Genomic DNA, 26,993 nt, shown 5'->3' with positions numbered 1-26,993 from the left:
ACAACCTCCCTCCTTGACTTTTGTCCCAAATCTTAAGTTCATTGAAGGGATTAGCTCAGGGAGAGGAAAGGAAGTTTGGTTTCTTAGAGGATGAGAGGAGGCCGAAATGAAAAAGGCACAGGAGTGGAGAAGATTCTTCAAGACCAGAAGGGCTCATGGGGCTCCGTGAGTGTAGGCTTCTCATGGCATCCTCTCAGTGCTCTGAAGAGAGAGTGCTATTCCAGGCACAGTTCTAGGACATGGGGCTCCAGCCTTGTCACCTCCCAATCCCTGGGTGCAATAATGACTCAGCTGAGTTTCTGCCAGATCAATAAGATGGAGATTCAGAGAAAGATATTTTATAATTTGACTTATTAATTCAAAAAATGTGAATTAATAATACTTTAATACTGCTTTCCCACCCAAGCTTGTTAAATGGAACTTAAGTAGGATCACACCCTCTGTGGAAGAATTAATAACCCAGTTGTGCAAAGACTCCAAGTAGAACACTGACAGTGGTGATCACAGTCGTTCTTCCCTGCCCAGCATCACCCCTTCTTTGTCTGGCAACACACCCTGATACCTTTAGGAGCAATGACTTGCCTCCCTAAAGTGCATGCTCCTGGAGGATTGTCAGTCAGGGGGCTTGCCTTGCCAAGGACAAGCATGGGACCCAAATGGACCAATTGGATTCTCTCTCCCCACTCTGAATCTTGAAGGGGGTGGTATAAGGTAGAACAAATGCTAGAATTAATTCATCTCAACTTTGGCTCCCTAAAGTAAGTTCCTCCAAATTGCTGGAGTTCCTTGGAGATACCATAATAAAACTGGTTCTCCAGGCTTGACTTGCATCCTGTACGCATCCATATCTCCCTTGAATAAATTTCCTTTTGCCTTCAGTCTGCCAGAGTCTATTTCTGTGGCTTTCAACCACAAAAGAGCCCTAGGTAATATAATGCCTGTGAAATCAGACTCTGAAAACTAAGATGGAAGCAGCAAATATGGTACATTGGTTCTCACTCTTTTGGAAAGGTGTGTGTGCCTGTTGTGTGTTGAGATTTTGAGCCACCCATTTTGATATCCATTTGTTCCAATACCATTTATTGAAAAGTAACTCATGTCCTTCATACGTAGCCTTTTCACCCTTGTCAAAAATCAGTTGTCTATATCTGGTTTCTTTCTGGACTCCCTAGTCTGCTTCATTGAACACTTTGTCTTTACACTAATATTACGCTGTTTTGATCACTATAGTTTTATAATGATATTGTTATGTTTGGGTGTGTGTGTGTGTGGATATGTGGGTGTGGGGGAGAAGAAAGTTGCAGTCATCAGGACATTTCTTCCTTAAATGCTTTAGTATGCAAGTTTTAATAATAAGGGCTTTGTCATACTTAACTTGTCACAGCAAAGAAAATTAGTAATAATCCCCAAATATCATTTAATATACAGTCCATATTCAAATATCTCTAATGTCTCCAAAACATCTATGGCTGTTTTTTTAAAAAAAAAAAAAAGATATGATAGATCTTTTATTAATATCTCTAGCTTGTCTTTGATGATTTAGAATTTTAAACTTTTTTCCTTGGGTCAATTTTCATAATTTATTATATTACTAGGGATTAATCCTTCCAAGTTTTGAAACTGTTATATAGGGTTGCTTATCATAGTCTCTTAAATGATTTTAATCCCTTCTATATCTATGGTTATTTCTTCTTTCACATTTCTAATCTAGCCTGTTTTTGTTCACACTCACTGTCTTTATCTCTCTTGCTCACTCTTTCCTTCACCAGGATTTGAAGGGGCTTATCTGTAGGTGTCACTGGCCTTTGCCAAGAAGCAATATTTGAGTTTATTTTTCCTCTCTGTAGATATGCTATTTTATTACCTTTGTATTTTATTTTTATTTCATCCCTCTTCTTAGTTACTTTGGGTTTACTATGTTGTTCTTTTTAAAAAACTATAGAAGTGAGTCTTTAGCCCCTTTTTGGTTGTTCTTTGGCAGGGAAGGCATTCAAGGCTGTAAACTCTCATCCAGGCTGGGTCTCATTGTGTCTGACGGACTTTGTATGTTGTACACGCCTTTTCATTGCTTTCTAGAAAGCTGGTGATTTTTCTTTTGATTTTCTTTTTAATCCAAAGGTTATCAACAGCTACCTTTTAGTTTCCAAATGGGTAAAATGTTTGGCCATTTTAAAATTGCTTATGTCTTATTTTGTTAGACTGTGTATTGGAAAATCATGTCTTATAAAATCTCAATGTTTTTGAATTTTTAAGGTTTTATTTGTGAATTTACATCACTTCTTATGATCACTTTTTATAGATATTCCTGGACATTTGAAATAATGGAGAAATATACTGCTATTCAATGGATGTAAGGTTCTATAGTACAAGTTACATTTAGTTTACTGATTATATTTTTAAATCCTCTATGTTCTTGCTTACTTTTTTTTCTGCTGCATATGCTAAGGGAACTATATAGCAGCCCCTGATTACAATAGTACTTTCATCAAGTTATCCTTGGATTTGTATAGTTTTGCTTGAGGCATTGGGCTTCTACAGTTTGGTACATAAATGTTTTGTTGGTTGCATTGTTTTAATAAATGTCAGTATTGTGGCTCCACAATGGCCCTCTACATCCTGTTGAGTGATTTTACCTCTTCTGTTCATCTTCTTCCGTCTTCAGATGCCTCTTCTGGTTCACCTGTGGTTGGTTTTCAGTCTTAATTATTTCCTTGGAAAGGGGTTTTGGAGTGCTATAGTTTCTATTTGCTTATCTTCAAATGTCTTTCAGCCTGACAGATGGAAGATATCTTAGCTGGGTATAGGATTTCTAGGTTGCTGTCCCTCTCCCTTTGATGTGACTCCATCATGTTTTAGCTGTCAGTATTGCAGTTGAGAAGTCTTAGGCCACTCCCATGAGTTTTTTGTTGTATGTATATGTCTGTTGTGGATGAGAGGAGTGGTTTGAAGGATGGGAAAACAATGTCAACCAGGTGTCACCACAGACAATTTGAGGAGGTACCATCCATCCACAACTTTCATCGAGTTGTGGATGACTGCAGGCCAAATTCTTTCCAGCATCTTCCACTGTCTTGTCCTCATCCTAGGCTATTGGAAGCCTGGTCTCCAGGTACTTCCCCAGCCTATAGGGAAAAAATACTTCCACCAGTTTTCTCCACCTGGGCTTCCAGAGAGTTAAAGGTCTCCCCTGAGCCTCACTTCCCTTAGGCCTCAGTAGAAAGAATTCATGAGATGCAGAGGCAGAACTGAGCATGGAGATAAAGAAGGGTTGTTTTTGGGTAGCCATGACCCCAGAATGCCCCTCATCCTTCTCTTAGAGTGGAATTCTTTAAGCAAGGCTTGCTTATAATTGTTCCTCTAGAGACGTGAGCTCTTCAAATTGAGAGATCTCTCAGTGACAACGAAGTGGCTATACAATAACTACAACATCATTTTAAACAGATTAGGCACTAAATTAGGCCAGGCACCATGGCTCACACCTGTAATCCCAGCATTTTGGGAGGCTGAGATGGGTGGATCACTTGAGGTCAGGCATTCTAGACCAACATTATGAACTCTGTCTCTACTAAAAATACAAAAATTAGCCAGGCATGGTGGCGTGTGCCTGTAATCCCCACTACTCAGGAGGCTGAGACAGGAGAATGGCTTGAACCCGGGAGGTGGAGGCTGCATTGAGCCAAGATCGCATCACTGCCTGGGCCACAGACTCTGTCTCTAAATAAATAAATAAAATAAAAATAACGGGTTAGGTGTTAAATTATTTCTTCCTAAAATAAAGCTGAATGTGTGGGGATCAGTGTTCTCTCTTAATAAAAAAGAAGAATATTAAACATTTCAAACAAAAATTTGGCTTGTACATGGTTTAGGAAACCTACCAGGCAGCCTGCTTTTGAAAAGGAGAAGATAAGGCTTCACAGCACATGGTGTGACAACCATTTATGACCTCCCCAGAGACAACATTCCACAAGAGACCATCTGATTAGAAAGCAGAGTCCATGAAATAGACTTGTCTTTCTATTTCTGTGTGCTTTTAGGAAGCCTATGCTCACTGAGAGGAAAGAAAAGAATGTTCCTATAAACTCGCGATGGAAAAGCAATAAAAGTCACCAGAGATATTCTGAAATTTTTATTCTAATATTTCACTGACCAGAAGGAAGAAGCAGGAAGCCTTGCAAGGTTCGAGAAATAGTTGTCAGCAATAAGGAGAGACCATATTTTTCTGCCTCATATAAAGCTTAAAAAGCAGGGGAATGGGGTTCAGAGAGAATAGAACAATTGATCTAATTGGGCTAGAATAAAGTATACTTTTTAAACTTTTTATTATGGTAAAAATGCATAAAATTTGGCATTTTAACCATTTTCTTATTTCTTATATTTTACAGACAGGGTCTTGCTCTGTCACCCAGGCTGGAGTGCAGTGGTACAGTCATGGCTCACTGCAGTCTCAACTTTCTGGGTTCAAGCCATTCTCCTCCCTTGGCCTCCAGTGTAGCTAGGACTACAGGTGCCAGCCACCACGCCTGGCTAATTTTATTTTTACCATTTTCAAGCATATAATTCACAGGGATTAATTGCAATCATCACTACTGTCTTTCTGCAAAACATTCTCATCACTCCCCACAGAAACTCTGTACCCGTTAAGCACTAACTCCTCGTTTTCCTTTCCCTAGCCGCTGGTAACCTCTGTTCTACTTTTGGGTGTGTGTCTTTATGAATTTACCTATAGAAGGAAGTATTTTTGTGTACCAGGGAACAGTAAAACTAAGTCAGTGAAAAGACTACCTCTTAATTGATTCAGTACTGAATTCCACAGACAAGCGAAGCCATGCGAGGTTTCAGAGCAAAAAATACAGCTCAGCCAGAGCACTGCTTTCAGAAACTTCATCTGGTAGTGGTTTGTGGGATGGATCGGGGTCTGGAGACCAGTTGAGAGGTTGTTATAAAAGCCCAGGCTGGGGGTAAGAAGCACTTGGAGTCACTACTGAAATACGAAAGAAGATTTAGGAGACATTTTAGGGAATGAAGCAGGATGAAGCAGCCACAGGACCTGGAAAAATTACCTCGGGGAAAAAAGGGAGGGAGGATGACAGATGTTGAGTCTGGGTGACTTGGGTGATTAATTTTTAAACTATGCATTTTTAATTAGGCTTCTATAAAAAGTCACAAAGTAGTCATTTAAATTATCAACAAAGGGTTCCAAAAAAAGATCAGAATCGAGTGTGATGTTCCTTAAGGAAAAAGACTTGAATCAAACAAAAGAATTCTATCTTCTAAATGTCAAGGTTCATGTGACATGGCATGGCATTTCATAGGAAAGGAGGGAGGTAGGGAGGACCAGGGTAATCAATCAATCTAGAATGCTCGAAAGTAGGAATTCAAGGGAGGGAGAAGGAACTGACTCTATACGGAAGGCCATTATTCGTGGAGAGCATATTGTGACTAATATTTAATAAGAATACGATATGGCTTGAAACATGAAGTCTGAATTCAGACTTTTTGAGTCCAAATCCTACTCTGTCATGAACTAGCTGTGTGACCTTGGTCAAATTGCTTAACCTCTCTGAACCTCTGTAATATGGGGTAATATGATATCTATCTGATACAGTTGTTAAATTGATTAAATGACTTAATATACACGGAATGCTTAAGTACCTAGCACATAGCAAGTGCTATACAAGATTTTGACACCATTATTATTATTAGGCTAATTTAAAAGAGCAAAGTAAAATTTAAAAAGTTTCCCTGTAAGGTTGAATAACTTACTAAGGAAATCGGAAATAAAGAAATCACAAAGTCCTACACACAGCCACAGTTGAAATATGTTTTCTGTGATTTAAGAACATTGCCTTCTTAGGCCAATGCTAATTATTAACCTGCTTATTAAACATTATTTTAAAAATATCTAAATTGGTATGATACTAACTCACTTTTTAAAATTCATTGACTTGGAATTTTTCAAACCAAGTTTAAATTTATTTGTTTCAATGGTCGGGGTCCATTCGCTTTTTTTGCCCACGACAAGGGATGCTGAGTTGAGCAGGAAGTAGGGGTTAAATCAATAGGTAGTTGACTAAATGAAGGAAATAATGATTTGTATGTTTTCCGAGGCGATCGTCGAGGTCAAGGTCTAAATGTAGGAACATAGATCTTTAAGGATTTTTTGCTTCATTTGTAACTAAAATCAGGGCGGGAGTTCAAAGGACAGACTCAGCTTTTACACCAGTGATTTTTTCAGTGATTTTTCTCCTGTGAGATTTAGAAAATACTGTGCTTACCATCCAGTGCCTCTCTCGTGCGCCCCTGTCCTTTGCTAGGGCTGCATGTCGCCGCACCCACCTGGCCTAGAATTCCCGATCGCCCGGTGGGCCCGGAAGACAATCTACACCCGCACGTCGTGCTCTGCGGGAAGCGGTGGATACTGCTGCCCTCTGCTGGTCACCACTTGAAACACTTCTCTTGGGCTTTTCCGAGGAAAGGGGCTGTGAATAAGCAAAAACCGCAGCGCGAGAAGAGGGATGGATTCCAAACCTCTGTAACCCGAAACCGTCGAGCTCACCCACCCGCCAACCTCCTGTGCGCCTTGCAAAAAACAAAAAACAAAAAATTCAAAATAAAAACAGGCCAGGCTCAGTGGCTCACACCTATAATCCCAGAACTTTGTGGGGCAGAGGCAGGTGGGTTGCTTGAGCCTAGGAGTTCCAGACCGGCCTAGGCAATATAGCGAGACCTCGTCTTTACAAAAACTACCCAAAAAAGCCAGGTGTGGTGGCCAACCCCGTAATCCCAGTTACTAGGGAGCTGACATGGAAGAATCATTTGATCCCAGGAGGTCGAGGCTGCAGTGAGCTGAAATTGCCCCGCTGCACTCCAGCCCGGGCGACAGAGCAAAACCCTATCTCCAAAAAGGTATTAATTAATTAGTTAAAATAAAAACAGTACTAAGTAGTACAGAGGAGTGATAGGAGTCCAATACGGTTCTGATTCGTCCCATGATTAGACCACACCTCTTGTTGAAATGTTTGCTGGTTCATTCTTTCCCAGTTCACTTTCTTGTTCCTATGCTTTGCTGCATCAGCGGGTGGTTGAGACAGCGCTGTTTCAATGCGTGCAGGGTAGTTTCTTCAAGTTTATCTTAAGAAATTGCAATGTACTTGCTGCGTGTGTTACCATAGCGCTCTGTGGCTGTGTCCTAGTTTCACTTGTTTGCTTACACAAATCAGAGACTCACTCTTCTTTTTTTTTCTTTCGATATTCCATATTCCAGTGGTTACTTTTGAATTTATGCTTTTTATAGTGTCTCTCCTCTAGTCCTCTTTATCATTTTTTGTTGTTAAATAATTGCATTTGATTTCTGGAAATTGCTCCTTATCAGCTCATAAAGATCTTTCTTTCTTTCATTCTTTCTTTCTTTCTTTCTTTCTAACAGCTGCATAATACCCCATCGTGTGTTAAGTACCATCGTCTATACAAACATTTTCCTATATTTGGGCATTTACATTGCTTCCAATATTTTACAATTTTAAACAATGCTGCAATGAATAACTTTGTGCATGTGTGTTTTTGAATTTTTGGAGGTGAAGCTTCAGGATAAGTTACCAGAAGCAGGATTGCTGGGTGAATGCATGGGTACTGTTGTTAAATTGCAGAAAATTGTTCTTCTTAGGAGCAGAGACTCCCTATGAGACTGTAAGTGACTAGTATTTATTGTGAGTATAATTTAACAAGTGCTTACAAATACTGGAATATTAGTACTCAAGAAAATAGGGTGGTCAGCGAAGGCAAGAGGCATGAACTCAAAGCGTTGGGAAGAGCAGGAATAGGAGCATGGATTGGTGTTGTAAAGATGGTTTCGCTGCTGGATTTGCGTGTAAGGTTGACTTCAGTTCTTTTGCCACATAGGCTGATGATGATCCACCCCAGTTTGCCATCATTTTCTGTGGCTAGGCTCTTTTCTGTCTGTCTGCTTCTCCTCAGATCCCCTCCGGGCTCCTTTGCTCAGTAAGGCGTACCTCTGTTTTTCCTGCCCCTCCTTGCCCATGATTTCAGCCTGCTATTCCATCTCTGACATATCCCGGCTGCTCTCCTCCAACATCCTCCCCTCTATTTCACGACCCTATGGTGTCTACACCCACTACTAACTGGTGATTCTAGCCACAGTTTCTAATTCAAATTCTGAAAAGTAAAAGTCTGAGTGTCCCTGATCTTCCCTTTGGAACAACACTTCTCATGCCAGGACCCTTTGTAGGCTTCAGGTAGATGGTTACTTGCAGTTCAAACTGCTTCCCTGGGTGTCATGTGTCTACCCAGGACGAGCCCTACAGATGGACTGTGGGCGGAACTAGAGGTATGATAGGTTAACATGATTGATATGTACATTTTAGGCAATTTACCAGAAATGGGAGGATGGCCGCTTCTCAATGGCTGCCCTGGTTCAGCTGCAAGTTCCTGATTTTTCGCATCATGTTCCAGGATCATTGTATCCTTAGCACCCTGCAGATGACTGTGTGCTGATTTTCAAAACACAAAGAGGAAAACGAGCTAGAAAAACCTCTTCATCACCACTTATTTTATACACAAAGTGGGGTAATTATTAAATGAACTAAGGAAATTGGCACAAAGTAACTGTCTTTAAAGATGACCCTAACCCAAGGCCATCATTTTAATCTAATCTCAAATACCACCTTATATATATATATAAAAAACCTTTCCTATTCCATTCATGCGTTCATGCCTTCACTAATTTTGCCACTAACTGAATAATTTAGTTAATGGTGTATTGCTTCTCTGTCTCTTTCTACCCTTTCCCCGCCAGAATGTGAACCCCATGAATTTTGTGACCACTGCTCTGTCTGGTAACCCCAGCACGTAGTAAGAGGTCTACGCTGATGGAGGGGTTGCATAAAGTGTGTCATCCTGGGGGACACATTTCACTCTCCCTGTCTTGTGCAAGTGTCTTCTCATCTTGGAAAAAGAAAACTGATACTGCTTACAGCAATTACCCAGACTGCTCCAGAAACAACAGTGTTCGTAAGCACTCTTTTTCCTTCAAAATACTCTTTTGGAAAGGAGTAATTTAGTGAGGAAGAAATGAGCATGCTACATCAATTGATCATTATGCTACAATAACCCTGAAATTTCTGTGCGTTCCAAGCAGATGCTTTATGGAAAGTTTCCATCCTGTGTGGTGTAATCAATAACTGCCTAACAGGAAGGATGCTGGCAAGAGCAGAGATAACTCTGCCTGCACAAACCCATCTTGGACATATACAGGGAAGCTATAATCAGGGCCGGGCACATAAAGTATTTGAAATTCAATGAAAAAGCTGTAAGTGCATGTAATTAAAAGTGAGCAAAGCAGATAAAGTTAATTATACACTCAGAGGAACTTTTTTTAATGCAGTGGGCATGGTAGTCATCACAATCAACAGCCCGTGGGGCTTGTACAGAGAGCTGACGACGCTCTGCTCACAATGAAGGAATCCAGTGCCCTAAATCAGAGCAGCCTTTTCAGAGCCATATAATCTCACATAAAGGAAAAGTACAAAGGCTGAAAAGGAAGAGGGCCCCGCTTGGTGAGATCGCAAAATAAAACCAGGTTCTAATAGCAAAGGGCTTGTAACACAGATTTTAAAAAATGAGGTGAGGAAAAAGTGATTTTTAAAATAAACCCTAGAACCAGAGCAAATAAGAAAACTATGTCCTTAGCTCACGATAGCCTGTTTCTATCAAACATTTTAATTTCCATGGGGCAGGATATATATCTACCAAGAAGATACATATTTATGTTTCCTCCCTGAGGTTACAAAAACCTCAGATTTCAAGCTAAAAGAAGGGTCTTTGTAAAACTAGTTAATCCAGTCAAATTGAGTTAATGGTTACAAAGAGATTGATGGAATGGGCAATTTACTGTTCAATAATGAGTTGTCAATATGGGGCAGAGAGCTGCTTTGATCAGCTGGGCAATCAAATGACAGCAAGAGTTCAGGGTTCGATTGATTCCTCAGCAATTAATGGTTACGATAGCAAAAAGAGAAGAAGAAGACAGATCTGACCGGAAATTGGTCTCCTCCGTGCTGAGTTGGGGGGACTGACAGCAGGGCATTGTGCGCCAAAGCTCATTTGCACCTGGAATAATGATGAGTCGCAGAATCCCCTGCAATTGAGATCTTCTGGCAGTTGCAACCTTAATTTGATGATGCATCTATACTAGGATGAACTGGAAACCAGAACATACCAGTCACATACACTTTAAACTACAAGACTACTTTTACGGTTTCCCCCTAAACTTCAACATGAGTTTTGGATCATATATCCAACTCTTGTTACAAATATAAACAGGCTGATACATTTAACTATTTAAACATTGTAAGCTTTTATGTTGAAGAAAACCCCTAAAAATGTAGAAAAATAAATGAGGGGGGAAGCTGTGATACTTGACAAAGTTAATTTCCTTAAAATATGAAGATTGCTTACTAGTCAGTGTGGAAAGATTACATAGAGAACTGACAAAGCCAAACGAGAATTTCATAAAACAGGAAATATATCTGGTCAGTAAAATGTGAAAAAAAAAATTAACCTCACTAATCATAAAAGGAATGCAAAGGAAAAGCAACTGTTAGCAAAGCTTAAAATGGTCAATGAAAGTACATTGGGAGACAGGTTTGATGGGGTTCAGGACACGCAACCTCAAAATATCACACCTTGTGCTTTGAAGAAGTGGTAGAAGCAGGAAGGTCACTCTCATCTTCTCTGGGCCCTTCTCGCTTGAAGCCAGTTATAAAAGAATTCCCTGAACTTCCTATAAGGTAGGTCATAAGACTCTCATTCCAAAGATATTATCCCTATGCCCAAAGGAAAGAAATATCCTTATATATGAAGATACAGGGACACAGAGAAGAATCTGAACAAACAGACCTTACTAAGTCCTCCCAATTTATTACCATCACATCACACCCCCTTTGACCACACTTCTACACAACTGTCCACTCTTCATCAAACTTACCTTACAAATATACAGATGTCTTCATTTCTTTGGGTCTTCATTTCCAAAGGCTCTCATGTCACCTACAATTTATATTAAATATATTTGTGTGCTTTTCTCCTGTTATTTTATTTTTATTTATTTGTTTTTTTGAGACAAAGTCTTGCTGCACTTGCACCCAGGTGGGAGTGCAGTAGTGCAATCTCAGCTCACTGCAACCTCCTCCTCCTGGGTTCAAGCAATTCTCTTGCCTCAGCCTCCTAAGTAACTGGGATTACAGGTGTGCGCCACCATGCCTGGCTAATGGGGTTTCACCATGCTGGCCAGGCTGGTCTCAAATTCCTGACCTGGTGATCCGCCTGCCTCAGTCTCCTAAAATGCTGGGATTACAGGTGTGAGACATCTCTCCTCGCCCTGTTATTCTATCTTTTATTACAGGTGCCTCAGCTATGAACCTTGCAATGGGTGAGGAAAAGATACTACTTTTTCTCCCCTGCAGGCTCTCTGTTCACTATTAGTGGGAATGTAAATTGATTTATCATTTGTGGAAAATAATTCATAAAATCCTTACAGAATATATCAAAATATAAAATATTAACACCCTCTTATTCAACAATTGCACGTCTAGAGATTTAGATTGAGAAATAACTATGTAAGTGTGAAAATATATATGCACACAGATAACTGACACTGTAATATTAATAAGAGTGAAAAAAACAAAAATAACCCATATCAGTTCACAGTTAAGGATTCGTGAGGAAAAAGTTGGTATATAAATACAATGGACTGGGTGTGGCGGCTCACACTGTAATCCCAGCATTTTGGGAGGCTGAGGCAGGCGGATCTCCTGAGGTCAGGAGTTTGAGACCAGCCTGGCCAACATGGTGAAACCCCATCTCTACTAAAAATACAAAAATTAGCTAGGCTTGGTGGCACATGCCTGTAATCCCAGCTACTAAGGAGGCCAACGCAGGAGAATCGCTTGAACCTGGGAGGCGGAGGTTGCAGTGAGCCGAGATCACCCCACTGCACTCCAGCCTGGGTAATAGAGTGAGATCTGTCTCAAAAATAACAAACAAACAAACAAAAAAATAAATATAATGGAATCCTATATGGTCAATCCATTGTCATCGAAGATATCCACAATACCTGGTAGAATGAGCAAAACACAGTTTAAAATGTGTGAGTATAGGCCGGGCGCGGTGGCTCACGCCTGTAATCCCAGCACTTTGGGAGGCTGAGGCGGCTGGATCACAAAGTCAGGAGTTCAAGACCAGCCTGGCCAATATGGTGAAACCCCGTCTCTACTAAAAATGCAAAAATTAGCTGGGTGTGGTGGTGGGCGCCTGTAGTCCCAGCTATTTGGGAGGCTGAGGCAGGAGAATTGCTTGAACCCAGGAGGCAGAGGTTGCAGTGAGCCAAGATTGCACCACTGCACTCCAGCCTGGGTGACAGAGGGAGACTCCATCTCAAAATAAATAAATAAATAAAATAAAGTGTGCGAGTATAGAATTATCATGTTAAAATACCCAGGTGAGTTTTAAAGAAGCTATGCTTCTCTAGAATGTAAGTTCCAAAGACAGGGCTTTGTGCTCTTCACTGCTGAGTCCTCGAGGCCTAAGACAGTGCCTGGTACTTTGTAACCATGCAACCATGTTTGTTGAATGACTAAATGAAAGATGTTTAGAAAGTTTTTCACCAAAAGTTTAGCAGTGGTGGAGAGCTATTTAATAGTAATTTTTTACTCTTCATATATTCTCTATCATTTGAGTTGTCTTCAAAATGCTTGTTTCATTTTTATAGAAACAAATAATACATTTAAATCATGTGATGATGCCTGCTGCCTTTGAGATGTGGCAGTCTCACCTGTTTCGGCGGCTGTGTAAACTGGTTCAGCTCTTTTGGAAAACCATTTAACATTAAATATCCCCAAGTCACAAAATCCTTCTTTCCTTAGTCCATTATTCCTTCTTGGGAATTTATGCTAAGGAAAAAGATGCAAAACATGAAGTGATCTAGACATCCAAAGTCTTCATCTAAGTTTTTATATTACGTAAGTAAAAACTCTGGTCAACCTAAAGATACCTCTAAGAGAGGGAAGAGTGAAAGTAAATTACGGTAAATCCATTAGATGGAATTTAGGCCGGGCAGGGTGGCTCACACCTGTAATCCCAGCACTTTGGGAGGCTGAGGTGGGCGGATCATTTAAGGTCAGAAGGTCAAGACTAGCCTGGCCAGCATGGTGAAACCCCGTCTCTATTAAAAATACAAAAATTAGCTGGGCGTGGTGGTGCAGGCCTGTAATCCCAGCTACTTGGGAGGCTGAGGCAGGAGAACCAATTGAAGCTGGGAGGCAGAGGTTGCAGTGAGCCAAGATTGTGCCACTGCACTCCAGCCTGGGTGACAGAGCAAGACTCCGTTTCAAAAAAAACAAAACAAAACGGAATTTAATGTAACCATGACCAGTTCTGAAGATCTACAGCAATATGAACAAAAGGAGTCTGAAAATGCAGGCATGTAATGATTTGATTTAATTTATGTGTAAACAAAACGATCATGCTGTTGTACTATGACGCAGAATCCTGGGTGCAGTTTTTTTCTTCTAAAAACTGCAGAAAGAATGTGAATTTTAGAGTTCTAGATAGGGGTTTTCATTTAGGCCTTGCAACACGGCAGTTACATGACCTTGGTTGATCAGTTTCCCTAACGTCTTTGTGCCTCAGTTGTCTTACCTACTAAATAGGCTAATAGTACTACCTCGCAGCATGAAGATGATTTTAATGAGATGCATAAGAGTAACGACTCGACAAACTATGGTGATTTTTTAGCGATGCTGTTATTACATTTTCAGTTTTCAAAAAATCTTAAGGTACCATCAGTTACAAACGGAAAGTAAAATAGCTAAAAAGGGAGTGAGAAAGAGATTCAAGAAATTGGGCTTTTGAGTTGGGCCGCACCCACTCTGCGACTCTGCCGGGGCCTTGAGCGTGTAAAAGCTCCCGGTGACCACACTGGGGCGCAGGCGCCCAGGCCGGGCGAGGCGTTCCCGGAGGTGTCCAGCAGAGGACGCTGCCGGCGGCGACGGGGCCGGAAGTCGGGCCGGAGGCTGCCGGGCGTATTCGCCGACTCCTCCCGCTTCCGCTTCCGCTGCCGCAGCCGGTCGGAACCGAGTTGTCTCCTGTCAGCCACTGTCCCCATCGCCGCGATGCCGCTGGAGAACCTGGAGGAGGAGGGTCTGCCCAAGAACCCCGACTTACGCATCGCGCAGCTGCGCTTCCTGCTCAGCCTGCCCGAGCACCGCGGAGACGCTGCCGTGCGCGACGAGCTGATGGCGGCCGTCCGCGATAACAGTGAGGCCCGCACGAGCGCCGAGTCAGCGGCCTAGGCCTGGGCCGTCCCCGCGTTCCGGAGCCTGCGGGGACTTTTTTTGGTGGAGCTCCAGACCCCGGGGCGTCCCTCTGACGGGGTCTCCGAGACCAGGCCTGGCTTCTCCGGTCCTTAGGGTTTTGCTTTGGTTTGGGGATACCCTGGGGGACCGCGCCTTATCTCGGAGCGGTTTGCATCTCTTTGCGGCCTTCCTCTGTAAGGGCAGCTTGGAGGAGAGTCGTGAGGCATTAATATTTATCCCGGTGCTAGGCACAGGGTAAAGGCCCCGTGACTTACTGTCATTCGGGACTGCTCCCAGGCGCAGGGTATTCCAGCAGGAGAGTTCAGCTTGCCTGTGGAAGGAAATTTGGGTTCGATTCTTTTTGGCCCTTCTATAGTGAATGTGAGTGTTTGAACATATGTATGTGAGTATGTGTGTATAAAAAGTCTTTCCCTGTTTGAAGACTTTTGGAACAGATTCCGGCAAGAGCAAACCGAGGATTGCCCTCCCTCCAGCCCTAGTAGAGGTTGGCAGTGCCAGGATTGGCCCTCACGCAAACCTCCCACCAGCATACGTTTCATGTTTTGCCAAGTCGATTATTAAGCGCCATCCCATGCCTTCCTGTTAGTGGGGAAGAGACTGGTGGATGACTTATTGGGGGTCGGGGGGTGAAAGACGTGGGCTGACTTTGACTTGAGGGCACAAGTGTCCCCACTCACACATCCCTCTTTTTGCATGTCAGACATGGCTCCTTACTATGAAGCCTTGTGCAGATCCCTCGACTGGCAGATAGACGTGGACCTACTCAATAAAATGAAGAAGGCAAATGAAGACGAGTTGAAGCGTTTGGATGAGGAGCTGGAAGATGCAGAGAAGAATCTAGGAGAGAGCGAAATTCGCGATGCAATGATGGCAAAGGCTGAGTACCTCTGCCGGATAGGTGACAAAGTGAGTGGAGATGGTTTCCCCTCTCTGTAGTTAGTATGGGCTAAAACTGGGGACTATTCCAGATAATCGTTCCTCATTAAAAAAATTGACTTCATTTTAGAAAAAGTATAAAGGTAATCATGCTTACTTGTACTAGTGAATCAATGTAAAGATGAAAAAGTCTCCATGCAATGCCTTGTCATTTCCCTAAACAGCAGCTAGGACTGTATTCTTCCCCATTTCACCCCGTGCCAATAAAAACGTAAGTGTAGATCTAGAGAATTTTATTTACTGCTTTTACAAAATTGGGATCGTTTTCAGCAGTTTTCTCTCTTGGTTGGGAAGCACTGGTCTCGTGTCTTTAGTACTTTACACGAGTAATACTTTCCTTAGCAGAAACTAAGAAACAGTATAGTAAATGCTGAAGTTCTGTTGATCTTTTACTCTGTACCTGCCCAGAGATAGGCTTTTCAGTTCTTTTATTGTGCATTTATATAAACTTTTTAATATATATATATTTTTTGAGACGGAGTTTCACTCTTGCCGCCCAGGCTGTAGTGCAATGGAGTGATCTTGGCTCACTGCAACCTCCACTGCTGGGTTCAATTGATTCTCCTCCCTCAGCCTCCCGAGTAGCTGAGGCTGAGGGAGGCGTGCGCCACCACACCCAGCTAATTTTTTTGTATTATTAGTAGAGACCGGGTTTCACCATGTTGGCCAGGCTAGTCTCGAACTCCTGAACCCCTGACCTCAGGTGATGCACCTGCCTTGGCCTCCGAAAGTGCTGGGATTATAGGCATGAGCCACTGCACCCGGCCATAAAATATTTTTTATGTAAAATTTTATATATAAAAATGTAAATGCTCAATAAAAGAACCAATTTAAAAAAAAATTAATACCTGCAGAAATTTTTTAGTCTTTTTTTTTTTTTTTTCGTACATGGGATCATAGTGTACTAGTGTACGGTCCTGTTTGCCCCTTTCATTCAGCATTATATTTAAGAGGTCTTTCCATGCCAGCATACATAAATCTGGCTCATCCTGGTTAACTGCTGCCAAATGTTCCACAGTAGAGCTAGCTCTGGCATAGTTTATTTGCCTGTTCAGCTGTTGTTGGACATGTGTGGTGTTTTCATCTGTTTTTGCTTTAGCAAACTGCTGCTGTAAAAACATGCTTATGTATGTCTCTGTGTATATATGCTAGTGTTTCTCTAGGGTATAGTATATGAAACAATTGTTGGGACAATGAACTTTTTTTTTTTTTTTTTTAAATATGTGTGGCCAGTTGTTCTATATAACAGCCAGGTTACTCCACCATCAGGGCACCAGAGGGGTACCCACCATTACTGGATCTTTGAAATTTGAGTAACTGTGTAATAGTGGTTAAGAAAATGGGCTTTGAATGTTCTTAATTTTAAATTATTTGCCTGGAAGTATTTAGATATAGAATGACATGGTACCAATATAAAATAAAAATAGTGTCAACTCTTGAATCAGATTGCCTGGGTTCTATTTTCAACCTTGTTAAGTATGATTTATGAAACCCTCGGTTTCCTCGTGTAAAATAGGGGTACTGATAGTTTCTACTTAATGCGGATTCAAGATAGGAAAAAGCTTAGGCTGGTACCTAGCACGTAATAAGTGCCTAAATGTTCTGTAATGTATGTCTAAAACGAGGTTTTTTTCTCTTTTCTGGTTGTAAACTTAAGACTTGGTCATTGTAAAAATTTGGAAAATACATAAAAATTTAGAATTATCTAGTGGTTTCCATTTACTTTTAAGCTGTGTATTTGTGGTTTGGTTTTAAAGACTAATATATTACATATGAATGAGAAACTTCAAACTTTTGATTCAGGTTTTGAAGAATTTCAACAAGGACATGCTTGAATCAGTATCAGGAAGTTGTAAAATGTTCTAATATTATATTTCCTCTGTATTTATTAAATATCATTCTTCCAAAAAGAACTTTTCCCCACCTATTTTATTTAGTATTACTAAATACTTAATGGACTTAGTGGGCTTTTATTATTCACTGTTACCACTGATGAGAGTCTTTATTCTTTATGGTGCTAAGTTTGTTGCAAATTTGTTAGTAGAGGCTCTTTCAAGACACTTTGTCCTTTTGACGTATCTCATTAGTCTTATTTTCTGATAAAACAAAATGTCACAGGTTCACCTGTTATTTTCACTCTAATAAACCTAGAATTACCCATTTTTCCTAGGATCCCTGGTTCCTTTTAGTGGGGGATAGTATTTAAAAACCAAGATCTGAGTGCTAGGTGTATCCATTGCTCTCTTCCCAGTCTCTTATAAATTTATGAAATATAACTAATAATTACATAAAACAAACCAGGCAGACACATAATGAAAACTACCAAGTGTGAATAAATTATTTTATTCATATTCGTCTTTAAAGCAAAGGAAACATCCCACAACGCTTTGAGAGAAAATTATATATTTACAAATTAAGTCATATTCTAACAGCGACTAATATACAATTTCCAAAACCCTTCAGATATGATTAAGTTATTTTGAAATAGTATATTGTGATTATTAAAGAGAGAAAACATTGAATATACAGAACAAAGAAAAATACTTAACAATTGTGAATATATTATATTTTTCTTAAATTGTTTTCCAGAATCTAAGTATATGCTTGGGCATTTCTTATGTATTTTTAATACTTTATACAGGTAGAGAAAGTAGAATAATAAACCCTTGTGTACTTACCACCCAGCTTGAACAATTACCAGTTAATGGCCATCTTGTTGTACCTCTACTCCTACCTGTTCCCCCAACTTTTGAAGAAAATCCCAGACAGCTGATAGCTTTTTTTTGGAAACTTGTAGCCTTTTCTAACCTATTGCCTTGGCTTTCTTGACAGGAGGGAGCTCTGACAGCCTTTCGCAAGACATATGACAAAACTGTGGCCCTGGGTCACCGATTGGATATTGTATTCTATCTCCTTAGGATTGGCTTATTTTATATGGATAATGATCTCATCACACGAAACACAGAAAAGGCCAAAAGGTACTTTCTAACAGTGGGATTATATTCTCTCTAAATTATGATGTTACAAATGAGAAGTTGATATAAGAAACTGCCTGTTTTGTTTACAGCCAGTAAGTTTGGTCAAATAATTGATGTACTTATTTAGTAAAATATTTTAAATATTTCCTTTTGGTTCAAGTTGTTAAAAGTTGTTTTCTCATTTCAAATAACAGAAAATTTTTCAAACATGGCTTTGTCTGTTTCCAGACTATGATCTTACTGTTTTTATTTTATAGCTTAATAGAAGAAGGAGGAGACTGGGACAGGAGAAACCGCCTAAAAGTGTATCAGGGTCTTTATTGTGTGGCTATTCGTGATTTCAAACAGGCAGCCGAACTCTTCCTTGACACTGTTTCAACATTTACATCCTATGAACTCATGGATTATAAAACATTTGTGACTTATACTGTCTATGTCAGTATGATTGCCTTAGAAAGACCAGATCTCAGGGAAAAGGTAATGACCAAACTTTTACACTCAAATTTAAATACTTTTTTTGTTTAAATACACAAAATCATTAAAGTGTACATTTTTGAATTTTGTATATATGTTTTTTAAAATACCTAGGTCATTAAAGGAGCAGAGATTCTTGAAGTGTTGCACAGTCTTCCAGCAGTTCGGCAGTATCTGTTTTCACTCTATGAATGCCGTTACTCTGTTTTCTTCCAATCATTAGGTAAGGACAGAATTGATATTTTTGATTATCTGTCTTACTCCCGATCCTATGTGCAAATAACCTCAGAAGATTTTTTACCTATCTGAGAAATGTAGTGTGTAGATAGCTGCATGTCTTTGATCAGTATTCCTAATGTGCCCAATTTTGTTTAGAAGAGGGGTCATCAGATTGTGGCCTGCTGTATGGCCCAGGAGGTAAGAATGAAGTTTGCATTTTTAAAGTGTTGTTTAAAAAAGGAGGATGTGACAGAGAGCTATGTAGCTTGCAAAGCCTAAAAATATTTACTCTCTGGCCCTTTGCTGGGGATATTTGCCAGACCCCTGGTTTAGAGTCGTAATGGAGTATAAGGCAAAAGTTAGCAAATGGCTATAAATATTAAGCTTCATGGAGCAAGAAGTGAGGGAATTCTGAATGTGATTTGGGTTAGAGATTAATTGAACCTTGAATTCAGCAATAGGTTATTCTGTATGCAATAGCTAAATAGCTAAATCTTTGTGCTGATTTGCAAATCATTTTCAAGGGCTATGGGTTAAGAAAATAATCTGTTGAACATAATTGTATTCCCTCAAAGCTAGTTTGTAGTGATCCTGCCTACACACATTTGCTTGTTTTTCCCTCTTGTCCCCATTCTTTCCTGGCTATTTGGTTTCCTAATAATGACACAAACTATTAAGATGATAGAAGAATTAGCTTGCATGAAGTTGACCCAGGGGTCTTTCCCAAAACTTAAAATTTGACATTGATATAGTCTCTTGTTTATGCTGCAAATTTCAGAAGGTATTTGGTTTAATAGATAGCATTGGTGAAAAGTAGGAATGGAGGATTCTAAATGATAACTGTTAATGTTTTTCAGAAGGTGTTTGGTTTAATAGATAGCATTGGTGAAAAGTAGGAATGGAGGATTCTAAATGATAACTGTTAATGTTTTTGCAGTGGCTTTTGGCCCAGTGTTTTTGGATGCTTTCTCTATGCATACAAATTGGGTTGCTTTGTGAGAATTCATAGTACTTACCTCAGGTAATGTAGGAACAGGTTTCTCCAGCATGATGAGTTACTCACTTGGCCTTATCTTCTCATACATACACATAAAGTTACGTTGCTTTTGTACATCAGGTTATATTGTAGAATTGCTCTTTTCCCTTTTTTATGCTTGGGGTCTCCTGGTCATCACTCAACTCAAATATGGAGCCCTTCCCTGCTTCCCTCAGTCAGAACAAATCTCTTACTTCTCTGCATTCCTGGGGCTCTTATTGTATGCCCCCTCCTTTAAAAAAAATTGAGGTATAAATCACATACCATAAAATTACCTAAAGTGTACAATACAGTAGTTTTTAGTATGTTGGCAAGGTTTTGAAAAGAGTAATTCCAGAACATCTTGATCACCCCTAAAGGAAACCCATACCCATTAGCAGTCACTCCCTATTCCTCCTTTCCAGCCCCTGGCAACCACTGATCTACTTTGTCTGTACGGATTTGCCTATTCTTGACATATCATCTAAGTGCAGTCAGAAAAAAAGTGGCTTTTTGTTCCTGGCTTTTCACTTGATAATGCTCTCACATTCATCCATGTTGTAGCATGTATCAGTACTTCATTTTGTTTTATAGCCAAATGATAGTCTGTTGTACGTATATACTACATTTTACTTATCCATTCATTAGTTCATAGATTTTTGGGTTGATTGCACTTTTTGGCTACTATCAATAATGCTATAATGAAGATTTGTGTACAGCTTTTTCTGTGGACATATGGAGTGGAATGGCTGCATTTTAATGGTAACCCTCTAATAAACTTTTTGAGTAACTGCCAGTTTTCCAAAGCAGGTGCCTGCACCATTTGACATTCGCATCAGCAGTGTGTGAGGGTCCCAGTGTTCCCCCATCCAGTATTTACTATTTTCTGTCTTTTTGATTATAGGTATCGTTGTGGGTGTGAAATGGTATCTCATTGTAATTTTGATTTGTGTTTCTCTAATGACTAGTTTCATTGAGCATCTTTTCATATACTTACTGGCCACATGCCCCACTTGCTAAAACTTAGCACACTGTTTTGTGATAATTTCCTAGTTTGCCTCCTTTGCTAACTAGAATTTCTGGGAGCAGACCTTATGCTTTTTTTTTAATCTTCATAATGACCCTGACAGCAGGATAGTACTTGGTACTAACGTGCTCTAAAATAATTCAATTGGAAAAGGAAGTAGTGTCCTTTTCTAGGTAATACCTGACTATATTTAGAAATCAAAAATAAACTGAGAAAGTGAAAGGTTTTGTATCTTACCTCACCCCCAAATCCATACACACATTCACTCACATAAAATTCTTCCCGAGACAATGATTTTAATATTTGTTATATATCCTTCTAGACCTTTTGTCCATTTATTATATGCACTTTAAAAAAGAAAAAAAATTTAAAAACCAAAGCTATATGTACACATATACTATACACTATATGTACACTTTATATGATACAGTTGTAAACAGTATCATATAAAGAAGAAAAAGTCTTTCTCTAATATATGATCACCAGTGTCCTTTCTCTAAAGGCAACTGCTGTTAATCAGGTTTTCAAGTGTGTCCTTCAGGGGTACTGTTATCCAGAGATACAAGCATGTAACACTTTTATGTATTGTGGATGTATTTTATATGCTGTTTTCTAAGTACCTTTTTTTCTCTTCACAAGTAATGTGTGTATCTTTTCATGTCACTATACATATAATTGGTCATTTAGTTTTTGAGTGGCTGTCGTGTACTAACATTGAGAATAGCAGCAAATTGAACAGGTAGTGTTCCTAGGAGCTTCATGTTATCCTTTCTTAAGGACTTCCTAGTATTTCACTGTATTGGCTATGCCATAATTTATCCTCTACTGACAGAAAACTAGGTTGTTTCCAGTTTTGCCCTATTATAAGCAACCCTGTTTTGAACACTCCAACAATGCATCCTTCCCACTTGTTATTTCCTTGGGAAAAAAGTCTAAGAAATTGAACTTTCCAAAGGTTAAATATATTGTGTCTTGACTACTGTTGCCCTCCAGAAATATGCCAGTTTATATTTACATAATTTATACTTCTCTCAGTCTATAGCATTTGAGGGAGCCTGTCCCACCCTCTCCATACTCTTTGCCAGTCTGAGAGGACAGAAATAATTTTATTGATGTGTTATGCATTTCTCTTATTAGTGAGAATACGTACCATCTCATGGTTAGTGGCCATTGAACTCCATGTTGCTAAATCATGTGTTCCCTTGCTCATCTTTATCTGCCTTGATGTTGACCATCCTTTGCTTCTCACCACAGCTTTCTCTTGGTTCTGCAGTAACATGCTCTTGTTTTCTCTGGCCCTACCTCCTCATCCACTGTTACACCTCTCAGTGACTGACTGCCTTAGACTGAGTTACTGCCCTTGTCTCTTATCTTCATTTTGTGCCATCAGATACGTTTGAATGGCAGTGATTGACAAATTCATGTCTCCAGCCCCAAACTGGAGCACCAGACTCATGCCTTAATGCCTCCTTAGTGTCCTCACTTGGCTGTTTAATAGGCATATTCACTTGAACACTGCCAAAGTATGCTTAAATCCCACCCTGACCCCCAACACTAAAAACAAATATTCTCCTTCTCCAGGGATTTCCATCTCATTGAAACCACAAACATAAGTATACTCTAGAGTCTCTTTTCTTGCTCACCTGCTGTATCCCTGTAGTTGTCTTCCTGCTTGCATTACTGAGTCTGCCATCCTTTCTGTTCCTGGGCTTAACCATGCTTTTCCTGCCTTCAGACTTTTTTATCATTTACATTGCTCTGTGCTTAGCCAGCCCCTCAAAGAGATATTCCCTGTCCACTCCATTCCGGTGGAGGACTTGCTCGTCACTGTATCATGTTACTTTTATTTTCTTCACAGGATTTATCTTGTGTATTTGTTGATCTGTCTCTGCCCTTTGAAAATTTAGTTTTTGTGGCAGCAAGGATCTTGTCTTTTGGTTCACTGCCATATAACTATCTAGAGCAGTGATATACAGGAGTTATTCAGTAAAATAATTTATATTTGTGTGAATTGCTCATTAATACTCTACATACATTTTACTGTTTAATTGACTTCTAAAGACCTTTCTGGATCAAGGCCATTAACTCATCATTGTAAATAAAATTTCTAGTTTATCATTTGTCTTCAAACCTTGTTCATAGTGTTTTGTTATGTAGACTATTTACATGAACAAATAAACAGGAAATAGGAGTCATCAGTCTTTGCTTTCTTGCTTCTGAGTTTTGTTGCTTTTTGAAAATGTCTGGTTTATACCTTTTTTCTGGTCTGTATAAATCATTTTTCACCGCACCTGCTGTTTCTCTGTTAGAATTGTTTAAAAAATGAATTTTACTTTATTTTACTTAAGGCCTAAGAAGTTCTCCATGGTTAAAATGTTAGTACGGGAACTTTGTCATCTGTGAACAAGTTCCTTTAGAAGCTGAGCTCTTTCTGATGGTGATGTCAAATAGCCACCTGCTACTTAAGGATGATGTTTACATACCTGGCCTTCTTTATTATTGCTGTTGCTGCCATTGTTGATGACATGATGTGGAAGGGCAGTGAGAAATTTGATACTTGTTCATCTATCTGTTGGACTCAACTAGTGTTGCTTTAGTTTTTAATCTTTTTATCTGAAAAGGAGAGTCTTATAATTTGTCATTTTATTCATTGCAGCGGTTGTGGAACAGGAAATGAAAAAGGACTGGCTTTTTGCCCCTCATTATCGATACTATGTAAGAGAAATGAGAATTCATGCATACAGTCAGCTGCTGGAATCATACAGGTCATTAACCCTTGGCTATATGGCAGAAGCATTTGGTGTTGGTGTGGAATTCATTGATCAGTAAGTCTGAATAATGCCACGTTAATTGAAGTTTTAAAGTTGCCTTTTAATACATGAACTTGTACAGTTTACTTGTTTACATTGGTTCCCTCAACCTTGACGGGGAGGGGGGAGGTTTTTTCCTCAATATTATCAAAACATATCCTGTCGCCTCTGCCTTCCTCATGTCTGCCCCTTGCAATAACAGATGGGAAAATGAGTTGTAGTGACTCTAAGTGATTTGTTAAAGGTCATTAGACCAGTTGTTACCAGAGTTGTCTTCTGTAATTTCTTTGTAGACCACACTGCAGCTACAGTAATGACTCTTAGATCTCGTATTTTACAGTTGTTCATATCCCCTCTGATAATTCCTTCCAGTTTTTAGGTTGCTGCTGCAATTCTGGTCAAATTGGTTGTTAAATGTGGGACTTTTAGTACTTGCATCAGTGATTGAACAAATACTTATTATGAGCCATTACTGTATGTTTGGTATTGTTTTACAGCTCCCTCTTCACAGACTTTCATTGTAGTAGTAGGGAAGAGATGGCAAGGAAGCAAATAAATATAAAAGGTAATTTCACATAGAAATGAACCTATGGAGATGAGAAAATGCTATCCTTACATATGGCATGCTTGAGGAGATGAGGTTTGCTTTGAGATTTGAATTGAGAAGAGTCAGGCATACGGAGTCCTTCTGCATGCAGAAAAGGGGATAGAAAAGGCTAAGGCTTTGAGTCAGGAATAAGCTTGGATGTTGTAGGAACACAAAATGTCAGTGTGGCTCCAGCATCGTCGGGGGAGCAGTAGGAGATTGTGAGGATAATATATGGAGAGTTAGGTGATTTGTGTAGGGGTCTTGTAGGTCATGGAATGGAGTTTGAGTTTTAATTTAGGTTTGATAGGGAGCTACTGGAAGATTTTGAGCCCAAGTTACATGGTCCTCTGCAGTGTCTTATATAGAGTAAGGTAGCAGAGACCAGTTGCGCTGTTTAGTAGCTCTTGGAGGAGATGTTACTGTGGCTTGGACGAGGATGGTAAGAGTAGAGTTGGGGAAGAGACATACACAGTATGGGATGTCCAGATGGTATCTAGATCGGTGGCTCCCACATGTGGGTGTTTTTAAATGTTGATGATGGTGTTTTCAATGGTCTGCAGTGGAAACTTTAAATGAAGATGCATTTCTTTTAAATAAGACCATTTTCTTTTTAGTATTTTTTAAATTTCAAACATCCATAACATTCTAAAGAATTGTACAGTACCTTTTAACATATTGTCACAATCTATACATTTTGTTTTTTAACCACTTGAAGGTAAGTTTCAGACACCAACACATTTTTTAAATGATCCTTACCAAAACAGAAGGCAGGTATCCCAAGATTTTGTTCCATTTCTGAATTCTAGTCTGTGAAATTGAAGTCAGATGACCACTCTCCAAGAGGGTTGTTCATTAGGGTGCAGGCTGGGCATTATGTTTTTCATGAGTCAGTGGAAGGAGTGGCTTGTTGTGAGCAGTGCATGAGAAAAAGGGCTTGGCTTTGCTTCTTTTTCCAACTCTGTGGCTTTGGTCAGGTTATGTCTCTTCAGTATCTTAACTGTGATATTTCAGTATCTTAACTGTGATGTGAAGATGATAAAGCCTTAATTAGTTAGGGGCACACACAGCAGTATTCCTTAAGTCATCTTGATGACAAGTGAATGCAAGGCAGCTGGTACCTTTCAGGTAGTAGCTGAATTCTGGTAGTATTTGAATTGTTCAGCTTTTTTTCTTCACGTTCTAAGACAAGCTTAAGATTAAGGCAAAGGTTGCACCATTGATCTCTAGTTGTTGTTACCTAAAAAGCCCTTGTTTTAAATTTCTGTGATACCTAAGAATTTCAAATCTGGGTTGTTATGGATTCTTCTTTCTTTCTCCCTTAAAAAACTACATTTTAGATGAAATCCCCTTTTTAAAAATGAGCAAAGCAATAATTCTACATCATTTCTCGCCTCTCACTTGTTTAGACCAAGACATGTTGGAGAGGGAAGGGGTTGTTGTTTTAGTAAATACTATTGCTATTGATGTGTTTACACATGGGCTGTGTTCCATAATTTTGTTTTAGGTCTTTTGTTTGAAACAGTTTATTACTTTATTAGTTTAATCAGTTTTAGTCCCTAATTTTTCCTAACCTACAGTTTTTCTCAGAGTACATATGAATGGTTTCATTGTTTGATCTACTTTCTATCTGAATATAAACTTCTAGGATCATGTTTATTCTAGATGACTTAAAGCCTGCAATAACATCAGGGACAACCTCAACTACTGCATATGCAATAACAAGCTTGAAGGGAAGCTAAATGTTACAATTTTAAGACAGTATTTTAATGCAGTTTGCATTTTTCTAAGAATATTCTATAAAGCTAATGCTGTTATTTTTTTTCTCTAAATTAGGGAACTGTCCAGGTTTATTGCTGCTGGGAGACTACACTGCAAAATAGATAAAGTGAATGAAATAGTAGAAACCAACAGGTACTCTCATTTTGTGTATCATTTGTTACACTGCTCAGAATAAGGGGCATTCCTAAATTTTAAGTGCCTTAAATTTTAAAAGTAGGTCAACTTGTCATGGAGTAATGTGACTGGTAAATAATTCATTTTTTCTTGAATTTATTTATAGACCTGATAGCAAGAACTGGCAGTACCAAGAAACTATCAAGAAAGGAGATCTGCTACTAAACAGAGTTCAAAAACTTTCCAGAGTAATTAATATGTAAAGCCATGTAACAAAGGATTTCCTTTAGAGATAATTATTTGGAATTTTTATAGCTTACTTCACTATGTGCCCAGGTCAACTGTATAAAATAAATATGCATTGTTTCTTTCCATTTATTTTTTCTTAAACACATATGCCATGTAGAATGGGGTCCACTTATGTTAAAATACTGTCACTTGAATTATTCATTATTGAAAATCTGGTTTATAGTGTTAAGATTGCAGCTGGGTTCAGATCCTGACTGCCTCATCAGTAAAATACAGATGGTGACACAGCCCGTTATTTCTTACCTGTAAGCTTCCTGATTTTTTAGAAAGAAGAGTACATACTATATAGTGGCCTACAATTAAACAGTGTCTCCCACTTAGTATACAAAAGATAGAAGATAATAAAATGTGTA

General features: G+C 39.4%; 1 protein-coding gene and 1 long non-coding RNA gene across 4 annotated transcripts; one reads left to right on the top strand and one right to left on the bottom strand.

Annotated features, from left to right (window-relative positions):
- LOC117083087 lies at positions 1 to 13,799 on the bottom strand. 2 transcript variants are annotated; one of them, XR_004436931.1, is made up of 8 exons: positions 13,714 to 13,799; positions 12,848 to 12,965; positions 11,003 to 11,064; positions 10,701 to 10,841; positions 10,126 to 10,216; positions 8,391 to 8,507; positions 6,276 to 6,479; positions 1 to 299 (listed from the first exon to the last, which is right to left on the bottom strand). It is a non-coding gene; the product is annotated as an uncharacterized LOC117083087 (long non-coding RNA). The 2 variants fall into 2 exon arrangements; XR_004436932.1 differs by having other exon boundaries at positions 6,337 to 6,479.
- On the top strand, positions 13,639 to 26,705 carry PSMD6 (proteasome 26S subunit, non-ATPase 6). 2 transcript variants are annotated; one of them, XM_033210338.1, is made up of 8 exons: positions 13,639 to 14,331; positions 15,091 to 15,296; positions 18,159 to 18,304; positions 18,562 to 18,781; positions 18,893 to 19,001; positions 23,696 to 23,864; positions 26,272 to 26,349; positions 26,498 to 26,705. In XM_033210338.1, exons 1-8 carry the CDS (start codon positions 14,187 to 14,189, stop codon positions 26,592 to 26,594), a joined length of 1,170 nt encoding a protein of 389 aa, XP_033066229.1. In that variant the 5' UTR covers positions 13,639 to 14,186; the 3' UTR covers positions 26,595 to 26,705. The 2 variants fall into 2 exon arrangements, with proteins under 2 accessions (XP_033066229.1, XP_033066230.1); XM_033210339.1 differs by lacking the exon at positions 13,639 to 14,331 and adding an exon at positions 14,609 to 14,750.
- The last annotated feature ends 288 nt before the right edge of the window (positions 26,706 to 26,993 follow it).

This window comes from Trachypithecus francoisi, unplaced genomic scaffold, assembly GCF_009764315.1.
Source record: "Trachypithecus francoisi isolate TF-2019V2 unplaced genomic scaffold, Tfra_2.0 Lachesis_group0, whole genome shotgun sequence".
NCBI classification, from domain to species: domain Eukaryota; kingdom Metazoa; phylum Chordata; class Mammalia; order Primates; family Cercopithecidae; genus Trachypithecus; species Trachypithecus francoisi.
Note: the sequence above shows the minus strand (reverse complement) of the source record. Positions and strands in the feature narration are given on the sequence as shown.

Excerpts from the sequence above, each read along its gene's own strand:
- PSMD6 (XM_033210338.1), top strand. The coding sequence starts at position 14,187 with ATGCCGCTGGAGAACCTGGAGGAGGAGGGTCTGCCCAAGAACCCCGAC. Across the intron at positions 19,002-23,695 it reads TGTTTTCTTCCAATCATTAG|CGGTTGTGGAACAGGAAATG; the intron begins GTAAGGACAGAA and ends TATTCATTGCAG. Across the intron at positions 23,865-26,271 it reads GGTGTGGAATTCATTGATCA|GGAACTGTCCAGGTTTATTG; the intron begins GTAAGTCTGAAT and ends TCTCTAAATTAG.